The sequence below is a fragment of the Ambystoma mexicanum genome, chromosome 3q, assembly GCF_040938575.1.
Source record: "Ambystoma mexicanum isolate Mex_15411 chromosome 3q, UKY_AmexF1_1, whole genome shotgun sequence".
NCBI classification, from domain to species: domain Eukaryota; kingdom Metazoa; phylum Chordata; class Amphibia; order Caudata; family Ambystomatidae; genus Ambystoma; species Ambystoma mexicanum.
In genome coordinates, this window is record NC_090926.1 from 869914572 (window position 1) to 869928187 (window position 13616).

At 43.7% G+C, this 13616-nt stretch overlaps 1 protein-coding gene across 3 annotated transcripts in view; it reads left to right on the forward strand.

Moving 5' to 3' along the window:
* The window catches only part of RHOT1 (ras homolog family member T1), a 1148557-nt gene that overhangs the window by 210778 nt on the left and 924163 nt on the right, over positions 1–13616 (forward strand). For all 3 annotated transcript variants that reach the window (XM_069654964.1, XM_069654963.1, XM_069654965.1), the window contains exons 4-5: positions 6361–6404; positions 7427–7480. In XM_069654964.1, the coding sequence (XP_069511065.1) occupies positions 6361–6404; positions 7427–7480 (98 nt within the window). The remainder of the gene's footprint in view (positions 1–6360; positions 6405–7426; positions 7481–13616) is intronic.

Consider the following 13616-nt stretch of genomic DNA (forward strand, 5'->3'; position numbering starts at 1 on the left):
GGAGATCTTTGCTCTTTGTGTGACCCCACAAGTGTCAACCGGAAGTGCGAAAGATTCTGCCCGCGGGAATTTCCTCTGAGAGGAGCCTTAGGGGACGCATTCGTAGTGGAGTGGTCTTTCTCACTGCTGTACGCGTTTCCTCCAGTCCCTGTCATTCCGCAAGTGTTGCAGAGGTTACGGAGGTTCGGTTCCCGAATGATCCTCCTTGCTCCGGCATGGGTCAGGAGAGCCTGGTACCCGGACCTTCTCGACATGTCCATCTGCCCTCCACGCTGTCTTCCCTATCGAGACGATCTGCTCTCACGGGAGGGGGTTTGGGTTCTCCATCCAGAGGTCAAGTCTCTCAGCCTTCATGCTTGGTATCTGAAAGGTTAAGGTATAAGGATTGGGACCGCCCTGAAGACGTGATGGAGGTGTTGCTTTCGGACAGAAGGCCAGCAACAAAATCCCTGTACCATTGCCGTTGGAGAAAGTTCTGCGACTGGTGCAGGGTACATAATGTGGATCGTTTTCAATGTTCGATTCCTGTGGTACTGTCTTTTTTGCTTTCATTAGCCCACAAGGGCCTGCAAGTGGGTACCATTAAGGGTTACCTGGCGGCGCTGTCAATATTTAAGTGCTCGTCGGAGGAGTGTTCTTATTTGAAGATTCCTTTGATTTCTCAGTTTCTAAAAGGGCTGACTAATGTGTTTCCACCGTCACCTTTCCAGGTGCAGGGATGGGATTTGAACTTAGTTCTAAAGTTCCTAATGGGAGCTTCGTTTGAGCACTTACATTCTTGTCCATTGAGACTGTTGGCCTTTAATACTGTATTTATAATTGTGGTTATTTCCGCTCGCAGAGTGAGTGAGTTGCAGGCACTTTCCGCCAAGACACTTTTCACAGTGTTCCATAAGGACAGGTTTGTCCTTGGGGTTTGCCCTTCTTTTCTTCCGAAGGTTGTGTCAGAATTTCATTTGAGCCAGAAGGTAATTCTTCCGGCTTTCTATCCTCCTCCGCATCCTGGTAAGGAAGATGAGGCTCCATAGGTTGGATCCTAGGAGAGCTTTGAGCTTCTATCTCTCACGGGTGTCCCGGGTCAGAGTGGACGATCAGCTCTTTGTAGGATATGTTGGAAGGCGTTTAGGTCAAGCTGTTTCCAAGCAGACCTTGTCCAGATGGATCATTTTGATGATCTCTGAATGTTACCATTTGGCGCTTAAGGACCCTCCAGTAGGCTTACGGGCTCATTCTACTAGGGGTGTGGCTGCCTCTACTTCTCTGCAGAGGGGTGTTCCCATTTGTAATATTTGTGAAGCAGCCACATGGGTCTCTCTCCGTACTTTTGTAAAACACTATGCCCTGGACTCTATCCATGGGCAAGATTTGGCCTTTGTTAAGGCGGTCCTCTATTCTGCAATTTGATTGGGCATTCTAAAATTCTAAATTCTTTTTCCCACCTCCAGATGTTGGTACTGCCATAGATGTGGAATACGTCAGAGGACACAATCCCTCGAAGATTAAGTTACTTTCTTACCTGGTAACGTTCTTTCAATGGGATGTTCCTCCGACGTATTCCACATCGCACTCTCCCAGCCTGCCCCTCTACAGAATTTCTTATGCGATTGCAGCTTACATTTCCGCAAAGCATACTGGCAGGAGATTGGTGCCAAACGTTCTGGGGGAAAAAACTACAACTGAGGCTACAGGCGCCGTGCGCCTAGTTGTAACATCCGGTGACGTCGACCCTCGACGGAGGCCCTCGAGGACAGCGTATCAATGTCATCGACACTTTTCGCCTACGCCGAAAACATTTCAGAGGCGGCTCAGCTGTGGTGATTACTGTCATAGATCTAGAATACGTCGGAGGAACATCCCATCGAAAGAACGTTACCAGGTAAGAAAGTAGCTTGTTCATCTAAGTGAACCCCAAGGGTTTTTTACAGACCGAGATAATGTGATCATCGTGCCGTCTATGTTGTGAAGGCAGTGTAATATGCGTCCAATTTTCATTTAGTATTGAATGCGGTCCAACTAGAAGTAGTTACGTCTTTTCATCATTGAGGCAAAGGCTGTGGGTCGCCATCCGTGCTTGGATGATGGTATATGTGGAGTTTAGCTGGGCAGAGTCTTGAGTGTAGTTGCCTGATAGTGGGAGTATGATTTGTGTGTCATCCGCGTAATTTCTGTAAATGCCATGAGTGTCTAGGAGGTCAAAGAGAGGCTTAGTAAAAATAATATATAACGTGGGAGAGACACAGGACCCTTGGGGTACTGCGCAGTTGATGGGAGCGAGTTCTGCACATGCTTGATTAAAGAATACCTTCATAACTCGACCTTCTAGGAAGGATGTGATCCAGGCTGCTGTTTCGTGAGAGAAGGCAGCTGCAGATGTGAGATGGTGACATAGGTTACTCTTACCAGGCTGCTGTTTCGTGAGAGAAGGCAGCTGCAGAGGTGAGATGGTGACATAGGTTACTCTGATCTACTGGGTTGAAGGCTGCGGGTAGGTCTAGGAGGAACCTCAAGGCCGGCTTGCCCATGTCTCTAATATTGTCCATTTGATTTTTCAGATCAAGTAGTTGCGACTCAGTGCTGTGGCCATGGGGAACCCTGATTGTTGGGACACCTAGGATTTGATTTGATTTTTCATGGCATTGAATCTGGATGTAGGCAGCTCTATCCAGGATTTTATTGACGAACGGGATTATGGTGATTGGTCTATAGTTGTTTGGAATGGCCGGCTCTAGGGATTTTTTTTTTAGTAACGGTAGGACACAGGCTTCTTTAAGCAGGGATGGGACTATGCCTGTCGTGATTGATGCATTGATGAATGCTGTGATGAAAGGGGCCAGTGCATCGGAGCAGTCTTTGATGAGTGGGGCTGGACATACGTCTCCTTTGCATCCTGAGTGCTTAAGGCTTTTCAAGATATGTAGTGTGTCCGAGGTGGTTTTATTGTTAAATTTAAACTGGGGTGTGTCAGAAGTACTGCAATTGATTGATTGATAGGGGTGTTTTGAGGCGTGGGTTTAGTGAAGGATTGTTTGCCACAGCGTCCTCCTTCATCCCATTATCCTAAAAACAAGTAGCCATCCGAATCATGGTTCTTCAGAACCGCGTCACTTTAGACATCGTCTTTGCCTCACAAGGAGCCGTCTGTGCAATCGTAAAAAGTGAGTACTGCACTTTCATACCCAGTTATGCAAGTAATATTACTGACAATACCCACATTCGCCCTATTGTAAGCCTCCTTCACACCAGTCCGGAGGCTTCCTGGACATTTGGGTCTTGGATTGGGGGTCTATTGGGACCTCTGGGTGCGTCTATTGGTTTGTTACTCATGGCACTAGTTTTAATTCCAAGTCTGTCCTGTTTGATGACGGCTTGTAAGTGTGTGTATTACAGAGCATGCACCACCTGTTCTGAGGTCTCTAGGACTGGCCAAGTTATTGACTGTCATGCTACTGAAGAAATTATATGCCTGATGTGATGTTTGTTCTCCTAAAGATGTATAATGAGACTAGAGTGAAGGTCTGATAGGATGGAATTGTGGGGGAAAGTCTGGAATTGGAATTGTGATGTTGTATTGTAGTATACTGCTGCAATCATAGTATTGACTAGGTACTGCAAACTGCCATGCTTAAACAACTGTCTCTTGTCTGTTCGAGGTGAGGCTTTAGGCTTTACCGTGCATGTGCTTGCGCTGAAGGCTCTTTGCTTAGTATGTAGCTATTGTGGCCTACAAGAAGTAGGACTCTGACTCTAGGACATCATATTCATGGATTTCTATTATCTTGATTTACAATTAGTCTGACCTCTTGGCCAGCTTAAAAGAAAATAACAAACTAAAATAATCAAAAGTAATTCTAAGAGCTATATTCCCTATTCTAAAACGTAAAGATTCAAGGAAAGGATTTTTTTCTTGTCAGGTTGAATCCAAAACATAAAGGTCCCTAGCCCAAATCCTATACTAGCCTACCATATATATAGAAAAACGAACGCACACAAATTTAAAGGCCTTAATAACTAAAGATGCTTTACTGCTGCTCCTGTTCCAGGTTTTTGCCTTTGGATATAAAGTTCTTCAGGTGCCATTGTAATGGCTAATAGTTCCAAATGTAGTTCGAAATAAAATCTTAATTAAGGTTTTTTAGTCCCTCTTTCTCCTGACAACTCGAGGTGCCGTTTTCACTTGTTTTCCCCACTCCCGAGTGCTTTTGTTTCCCTCCAGGGCTTCACACAAGCTTTCACTCCACTAAGATTATTTCTCTCGCTTCACTCTTCACTCTCCACCCCCTTCTGGGGTTCTTGACTCTTGTTCCCCTCTCCCGGTGCATCTTCACTCTCTTAGGTTAGCTTCCCTTAGAGTAAGGGGAGGAATCTATTGTGTGACACCTTCACTGCGAGCTCACCCTTTCTCACCTCTTGCCCTCCAGGAGTAGTCTGGCTGCCACAGTCACTTCTTTACTGGGGAACATTAGGTTGCCTAGCCCCTTCCACAGGTTAACACAGGCTGCCTTTTTTACAGCTCCTCTGGGATTCTGGATCAGAGGGGTGCGGGCCTCTTTTCCCCCCACAGGGTTCAGCTGGGATTCTCTCTGGTTTCCCTCCTAAAGCATAGCTTTCCCTGCTTCAGGCTTCTTCTCCACTTCTTTCCTTTAACCAGCTAGACAAGGAACCAGTCCCCAGCTGAGACCACTGGCAAGTGTACTGGCTCTCCGTTTATGCAGTACTTTCTTCTCCTTCCCAACAACTGATTGGCTAAACTGTCTGGTGGCTTCACCATTGGTGGAAGTATTGCTTACATCATATTCTTCCAGGGTAGGCCATTCCCTTTTGGTCAATTCGATTTAACGGTTGAGTCAATTAGGAGTTCCAATGAACTCTCCCATATGAGCTCTGCTCCAGTTTATCTAGTTTCCTCTTCCTGGGTAGATGGTAGGTGTGGCTCTCTGTTTCTCTTGCTTTTAGAAGTTTTTTTTTTATTTGCCCATGCCTTTGTGGTGTTGAGTATATTTCATTAATTTAGATTCAGTTTACCCACAGTCCTTAATGGGGAATTGAACCCTGGTCTTCTACATGGGAGGTACCAGTTCTACCACTGTGCTTTTTCAGCTGAGCTGCTTTCCAGCTGTGAGGGAAGCTGAAGCCTTTTCCTTGCAGGTGATGAGTGATTTTCTTCTCTCCATGCTGGCAGCATATCTCGCTGCTTGTTGCCGGCCACTTCTCGCCCGTTGCCGCCACTGGGATTCGGTGATATGTTTGTGTGAGCCGAGGAAAAACCTCGATTCACCACACTATGCTAGCTTTCAGATCCCTCTCTTCTGACATGTTTAACCTTTAGCATATGTAAGTGTGTTTTATGCTCCCACTTTCTTAGGAAAGGTGGCTTTAGCGGACGGAAGTCCTTGTACTGTAAGCCTGCTCGCCTGCCTCAGACTGTGTGTGAACCTCCGAGGAGTATATTTTGCTCCACAAAATGTAACACTTCATGCTGTCCTTGCTGAAAACACTGTCTCAACATGTGAGAACGCAGCTGGTATCAAAAACTTGTAAAGTGGGGCTTTGTTCCCTGCTTGTAGCATTGTTTCAAATGATTCCTTGCCTTGTCTGGAGTTCCCCTTCCATGAAAATGCATGTGCTCCTGTAGGTATGTGAGAACGGTGCACAGAGGGAGGTGGGGTTCTCATTTGTGTCAAAGTCTTGTATTGTTGTTTTTTTGTTGTTGCTTGCATCCTACTAATAAATTGTTCTCCAATCTAGTGGAATAGTCAGTGGTAATTTTTCCACAACACTAGCCACAAAATGCTTGTTTCGCATCTTGGTGTCCTCCTTCCCACTGAAGGTTTGCTTCCTTATTATGTGTGACTTCTGTGGTTAATTTGTCAATGTCATCCAGGGTGTTCAAGTGTTTTTTCTTTCCCCTATTAAAAAGTTGAGTAATAGAAAGCTTACTGTTTGACCACCTTAGGCCTCACTGCCCTGATTTAATGTAGGATTTCCTTTCTATCCTTGTGGCAGTCCTGTCGTTCCTGCTTGTATGTTGTCCATTTGCATCCTCCTCCCTATTACGCTGCTGAAACCTTTGAAGTTACCTTTCACAGTCCATCAATTGGAGTGCCTTTCCACAAGCTAAGCTCTCAGCTCCCTCTTGGAAACATTTAATATGCACTTTTCTTAACAGATTTAACGGTTTTGCACAGCATATCATTTTTTGGAGCAGTCTTGTCTTTCAAGCAAAACCTTCCATGATGCAAACCATCCATGATGCATGCTTTTACTGTTCTTTACACCTCATTGTGATCTAGCAAGAAAAATAAAATGCGAAGCAATGTGCAATATGTCAACTACAAACTGTAGTAATCTTTTCTCTTGTAGAGGCAGAACAGACTGATGAACAACTTTATCATGAGATTGGTCGGGTGAGTTAAATTTGTGCTTTTTGGGTAAATTGAAAGTGTTACTTTTAATCCAGTTTAAAAAGGAAATGCACCATTTATGACACCAAAGTGGAAGCATGGCATAGTGCGGATTTGAGTTTTTTTCTCCATTGACTTTTGTGTGAGCAGTCTGAGTCCTCTTATACCTTACTATGCCGGTTTGAAGTTATTTTGGGGGCCCCACAGGACCTACCAGGGGTGTTGCTACGTCTGAAAAAGATCCGGGGCTACATTAATGTTGGCACTGTCGGGATCTGGGGCTACAACCAAAAGACACAGGGCTATAGCCCTCCTAATCCCCCCCCCCCCCAGCAACGCCACTGGTACCTACAAATTTCAAGTGACATTGCGCTGTATGCTCATTCTGTCATTCTGAAGAATTGACTCGTTTCTAATCTCAGCAGGATTAAGCGTCACAGAAATAGAAATGGAAATACTGGGATTTATAAAATATCGGTCTGCCTGCATTTAACTCTATTCCGTTTACGGTTTATTTTATTAATATTTATTTACACGTGAAGTCACTTTTTTCAAACGTTATACAGTTGTAAAACAGAATTTAAAATAAGTTTAAAGTGTTTTAAAAAAGTGTCATTTTAAGCACGATACCCGTTCTCTGTTTACCTGCTAACAAAGTTTCAAGAATTCATGCTAAGAAAATCTCTTCCATCTGAAATTCATGTTTTTTGGCATACGCAATTCTAGGAACAAAATCCATTAAAGAATAGGAGTGGAAGATAAAATGCAGAGCTTTCGCTAGTTTTATCCAAGGAGTGTTTTCTGTTTTAATCTCTGTTAATTTTATTTAGACAATCGAAAACATTTCTAATGTTTTTGATTTGTTGGCAAATCTTTCTAGCTAACGATTTTATTTGAAGTGCATTTGTCTGACATTACTATTTCAGGTCCTAATACATTCATATGTGAATGTTCTCTTGTATAAGGATATGTCATCTGCTAAAAAATGCTTATTTACTGAAGAGGATTTATTTTTCTTTTGATAGGCCAATGTTATATGCATAGTGTATGCTGTGAACAACAAGAATTCAATTGAGAAGGTATGTTAATAGTTCTGTCATGTAATATGTTTGAAGGCTAAACTGTGTTACACATGTCTTTTTGTGTGCCATTATTTGGGCTGACACTCAATGTAAATGTAGTCATTCTGAATTGCTACCGTCATGAACGAGGTCAAAATAATAAATCCAGTGGGTGGGAGGGTGTGGTGGAGGGTAGAATGCTGCTTTAATCCTTTCCAAAATAGACTAATTGTAAATTCGTGGGCCTCCAGAACTAAAATATTCGGAACTATAAGAAACCCAGACCAGAGTAGATTATCTAGTCCTAAACCTGCCTTAAACATAATTATGCCTCCAAGGCCTTACAAAGCTGTATCTCCTGCTAACAAATGTCAACAGGGAGAGGACATTGTACCACTTTTTTCTGCTGCATTGTTATGGGTGGTAAAAGGTCCGGGGGTAGGAAAGTGTGGTAAAATATCCTACACGTTCAAAATATGTCATTGATCCTTAAAAGCCTTAGACTGCTTACCGGTCAACAACAAATGGATAGTTAGACATTTGCGATGTGTGAAGACCATCTTTGAATAATGGGCCAACATATCTGGCCAAACGGGTGAATATGGGTGCCCCACCTAGAGACCTTTGCTCATCCACATTCGCCCTCCATGCAGACCTTTCCAATGCCGATTTTCATGTCTGTACTTCTTGGAAAGGAATCACCCTCTGTGAACGGCCTGACGAAACACTACAGGTAGGTGTCTCGCTAGCAAAGCTATTTGGAGAAACTTATATTTCGGAGACCTGTGGATCTGCTTAGAATCGCATGCTTTGCTTTGCATAGGCTGACATCTAGTGGAAGTTGCAGAGTATTACACAGTTCGAAAAGGGACATCAACAGGGCGTGACACGATCACTAGTGTGACAAACCCTGTACCCATGATCCCTCACGCGTCGCTGTCCCTCAGATTATATTTTTCCACCATCTTGGCAATTTGTTATTTAGCAGAGTCCGTAGTTGTGCGCTACTTAAGAGTTCAAATTCTTCAAAATGTCTCTTGTCACTTGCGTTCGATGCAATAATTTGATGGCTGATAACCAGAGCTTCTCAACGGCTGATTCCGGCTTCCGAACCAGACGTTGGCTCCGACAACAGATTTGGCCTAACTAGTAGGGAGACCGAGGGGGACTGATGCTTTCTTATTCAGAGAATGCATACCCCCCCATCTCCTTTCCCTACTACCTTAGTCTTGCTGCCTCTCTGTCTGCCTACCACGCTCCCTTTAATTTCTGCCCCAAATGCAACCGGAAAGTCCTGTGGGTAGACAAACACTGAGTTTGCAACCACTGCCTGCCACGTGACCGTCTCGAATCCCGTTGTGCTGTGTTCAAGCCCTTTAGGCCCAAGATCCTAAAGGAGCACAGAACCAAAAGGTGGGAGCGGCATACGCCATGCCTGCGGAGTCAGAGACAGCTGCCGGGATCTTCGAGTCAGGCCATGAAGGCCCAGGCAGCCGAGACTCTGATTTGGGTCTCGAAGACACTACCGTGGAATGGTCCAGTTCCCACACGCCTGTCCCCTTCCTAGAAAGGCAGTCACAGCGCGCTGCTATGAGGGAGGCCTCTGGTGATGCTGGCGTACCTGCGCACACCTCTTCCCATGAGCACCCCTCACCCCCAAACCGTCCCTTGACGGAGGGCCGCCTACTGCCGGTTGGCGCCTCATGGCCCACGAACCTGACGCGCCTACTGTGGTTCTGCCTGCGTGTTTACCACATGGCGGTCATGCGAAGGGTGCGCACAAACACTGCTCGACGGCTGAGGGGAAGATGCCGAAACAGCCGTAGAAAAAGCACAAGTCACACTTACACTCAGAAAAACACCACAAAGAGCCCTCTGATCACGGTGAACAGGCTTCTCAGACCTCTGGAGACTATGAAGAAGAATCCTCCCTTCTGAATTCCGCCCTTAACAAGCAACCTAGAGAGGGCCCCAAGGACACAGCCAGATCCCCTTGTCCGGCAGAAGCACCTCCTGTGCCAAAGATCACCCCTGCGGCATCAAGCTCCATCCGGTCTGCTACCCCCTGGACCCAGTCACAGTTTGAGAACCCATGGGGAAAATGTTATTCTTTGTGGACTTTATGAGCAAGCTGCCCACTCTTTCAAAGTCTGCTGAGCAGCCTCCTGTACCTCCTCCAGTGCCAGTGGCACCCTCGCTTCCTGCCCCAGCCCCACCTCCTGGGGGAGCCCTCACAAGGTTCTCTTTATCTAACCAGGACATGTGGGCAGATGATCAAGGTGACCCCGTTCAGGATAATGAGGATACCTACCTGCAGGCCCAGGACGCCCCAGACCTCCTCTTTTTTGACCATGTTGACCCTCCCTAGTTGAGGGCGGTCACTCTTGTCCCATTGTGGACCTGCATCTATACAATGAGCTGCTCACCACTATGGCATAAACACTGACGAATCAAGCCCCGCAGGAAATGACTTGGTTGAGGATATTCTCAACGAGAAGAAACCTGTTAGCCAAGCTATACCCCTTCTGAAGTCTTTACAAAAAAAGTCTCTCCATTCCTGTCTACCCCACCCCCCCTTACTAGGGCGGTCGACACATGGGTGGAAAAGTCTTTCAGGCCCTCTCCTTCAGATCCCCTCTACATTAGGGGTCAACTGTTTTGGGTTGTGACATGCATCACGCTCTTCCCTTTTTTTTTTATATCTATTGGCATATATAAATATAATAAGATTCTTGTTCCTATCAACTCTGGTTTTTTATTGTTTTGTTATAGCGCCAGCTGACATGTGTTTCGACTTAAGCGTCGTCTTCAAGACTGACACCATCATTCAAAATAATTATATATTACGAAATGTTCGACATGTAATGGAATATGTGGGTACAAAATCATATTCTAAATCACAAACATAACATTGAAAATTTAACAAGGTTCACATACCCCAATAGCAGTCATATTCAGAGGATACAGGTAGGGAAAACAGAACAGCAAAGGACAGAATAAATACATTTTTAGAAACCATGTTCTGCATATGTTTGAACTGATGTTTAGCAAGGGCTGTCAGCATTGGGGTAGTCGAACCACATACCATAGTGAGACCAAAAATTGGTAGCCTAAGCAATGTGAAACAAAGGGATAACTCCTTTTAAATTTTTAAACATGCCCATCACTCCTGAACACCAGACTACCTATGGTGAAAAACCGAAGTATTGGTTTCTAGGTGGCCAGAGAATCAACACGCCGGTGAAGACAGAGTGAGCACTCTAATGAATCTTTGTGTGGAAGCGTTAACAATTTTCACATGATAATGGAGCTCATCTCACCGATCTTCTTTGGGTTGATTGATCAATTGGGATCTCTGCTTTAGAGATAGCGGTAAGGATTTTTCCTAATGCACAAGTATTGGATAGCAATGCCTGTATAAAGAGTCAATGCACAATCAAACTTTTGGCATATTTAATAAATAAGTTAGGAAAATTGGTATACGGGTGATTTGACATTCAGAAAGTTTAACATCATGGACTCACCAGTTCAAATGTAATGTGGCCAGAACTTAAGTTCCACGAGATCTGAGCCAATTAATACGACGCGGCGACTTCAATTGTTGCTGTGATGCCGTCAGGCATACTAAGTCTGGTTGATCTGTCGAAGGTATTAGAAAAGGAAGCCTGAGTTGTAAATTTATATGAAAGGGATTAATGACACGAGTCATGGATGACAGAAATATAATTCTAACGTGAGGAAGTGTGCTTACCATAAATTACGGTTCGATTCCCCTGTCGCAGCTTTTTAGAACTCTCGAGCGTTCATTGCGTCCGATTTTTATCTGTAGTTACAGGAGTGTATAGCATTGTAATTGGTCCTTATAAGGCAACAAAATGCACATGCTTGGGAAGATGCCACTGATTACGTGCGCTAGACTTGGTTAGAAACCACTAATTTTCGACGCATGCGCAATGCGAGAATTTGTAAAACAATATGTATAGTGTTACGTGTTATGTGTTGAGAAATTGTCTTAATGTACTTATCAAATACATGTGGAAAAGTGAGATACATTCTAAATATTGAAAGGTCTCACAAGGCCAGTGGCTCGAGCACATCAGGGCTCGTTATTAATCTAAATGCAGCTGTCCAAGCCATACTTATTAAACCCTGGATGGGAATTCTTGGCTCAGTTACAAGACAAGATTATGTGAGATATAAATTAGCACGCGCAATATCAATTGTGCACAATAGGATTTTAATGTTATATTACTGATATGTCACAAGGGCGGTGGCTCGAGCACATCAATGCTCGTGGTTATTCTGAGTGGAACGATTCAAGCCATAATTTCTACACTTTCAATAAAAGTTAGTAGTTCAGTTGCCAACTAGTGAGATATCACATAAATTGGTAATGTACATACATGTGTCTTACGGTGTTGGGAATCTGCCGCATACATAGCAAAAGCATCACAAAAAGACATACATTTCATTATCAGTGTTAAGGCCGTCCTGTGTGCAGCGTAATAAACAAATGCATTTTGCTTCAATTGTCTCAATTTCAATACAGTGTCACCACCTCTTTCTACTTTCTTAACTTTCATTAAGCCAATAAAGCATATGTCTTCCTTATTGCTTGTCTGATGCATTGTTTGCCAGTGGATGGCAAGGGGGAGTTTTGGGTCCTGAATACTCAAGCTAGCCATATGTTCCCGAATCCTGAAACGCAATTGTCTGATAGTGGATCCTACATAGGACTTGTTACATACGCATTTTAAGGCATAGACCACATATGTACTTCTGAAATTAATAAAATCACATATCTGAATAACAGGGCCATTTTGGTGTTTAAATTCAGTTTTGTGGTTGTGTGCAAATTTACACATTCCACATTTATGGAATCCTGTGACTGGAGTCAGCCATGTGGTGTTTCTCTCAATTGTGTCCCGCGTAGTTTTAAAGAATGAAGGACTAATCTTGTCTCGAATAGCTGCTGCTCTGGTGTAGACAAATTTGGGTTTCTCTGCCAGGAAGGGCTTAGTATCTTTATCTAATAAAAGAATATTCCAGTGTCTGAGCAGTAGTCGATATAGGCAATTGGAGTCAATATTTAGTGATGAAGTCAACAGTATTATGTGGATCAGATTGTTTCATTGGTTCAAGCGTAGTGGACCTGTCCATTCTGGAATATTTACTAAGGCTGTCTCTAATATTTACTTCAGAATAACCTCTTTTCTTAAACCTCTCTGATACAAGCTCACATTCCCTTTCGAAGTCTTCATCTCTGCTACAATTTCTACGAGCTCTGTAGAATTCTCATGTGGGAATATTCTGTATAGTAGATCCGCGATGGCAACTCATTGAATGCAGAGTCGAGTTGACCTTGGTTGCTTTGCGAAATGTCTCCGTGCTGATCATACCATCCACTATGAAGATTCTGAGATCAAGAAAGTCAATATACTCTCTACTAGATTGTCCTGTGAACTTAATGCCAAATGAGTTGGTATTAATATACTCCGAAAATCGTACAAAGTCTTCTTCTGTACCAGACCATATCATAAACACATCATCGATGAATCTCTTCTAGAGGACAATATTGTGGTTGTACTGTGTGTTATTCAAAATGTGAGTCTCTTCCATTTGAGCCATGAATACGTTTGCAAGAGAAGGAGCATATTTAGCTCCCATGGCCACTCCTCTAACCTGAGCATAATAATGATAATTAAACAGAAAAACATTATTGTTAAGGGTGAATTTCAAGAACATTTTGAGCATCATGATATGTGTGCGATGGGACGCTGATTCATTACGATAGGTGTAATCTAGTATGGCAACTGCCAAAGTGTTGTCAATACCTGTGTACAAAGAAGAAACATCCAGTGTTACCAATAAGTAATGTTACCATTTGATTTGTGATAACATTTGAAGCACATGTGTAGTGTGTCTAATGTATGATGGTATCTTGATAAATTGTTTCAACGCATTGTCTAGGTACTGGGAGATCCCTTTGGTGGCCCAGCCTATCCCACTCATGATGGGCCTGACATCAGGAAGTTTGTCATACATTTTGTGGATCTTGGGCAAAAAATATAACTTGGGCATGGTTGGCTCTGTGATACTCAAGTACTTTTTCTCATCATCAGCAAGAAAACCCATGGTGTACCATTCATGTATC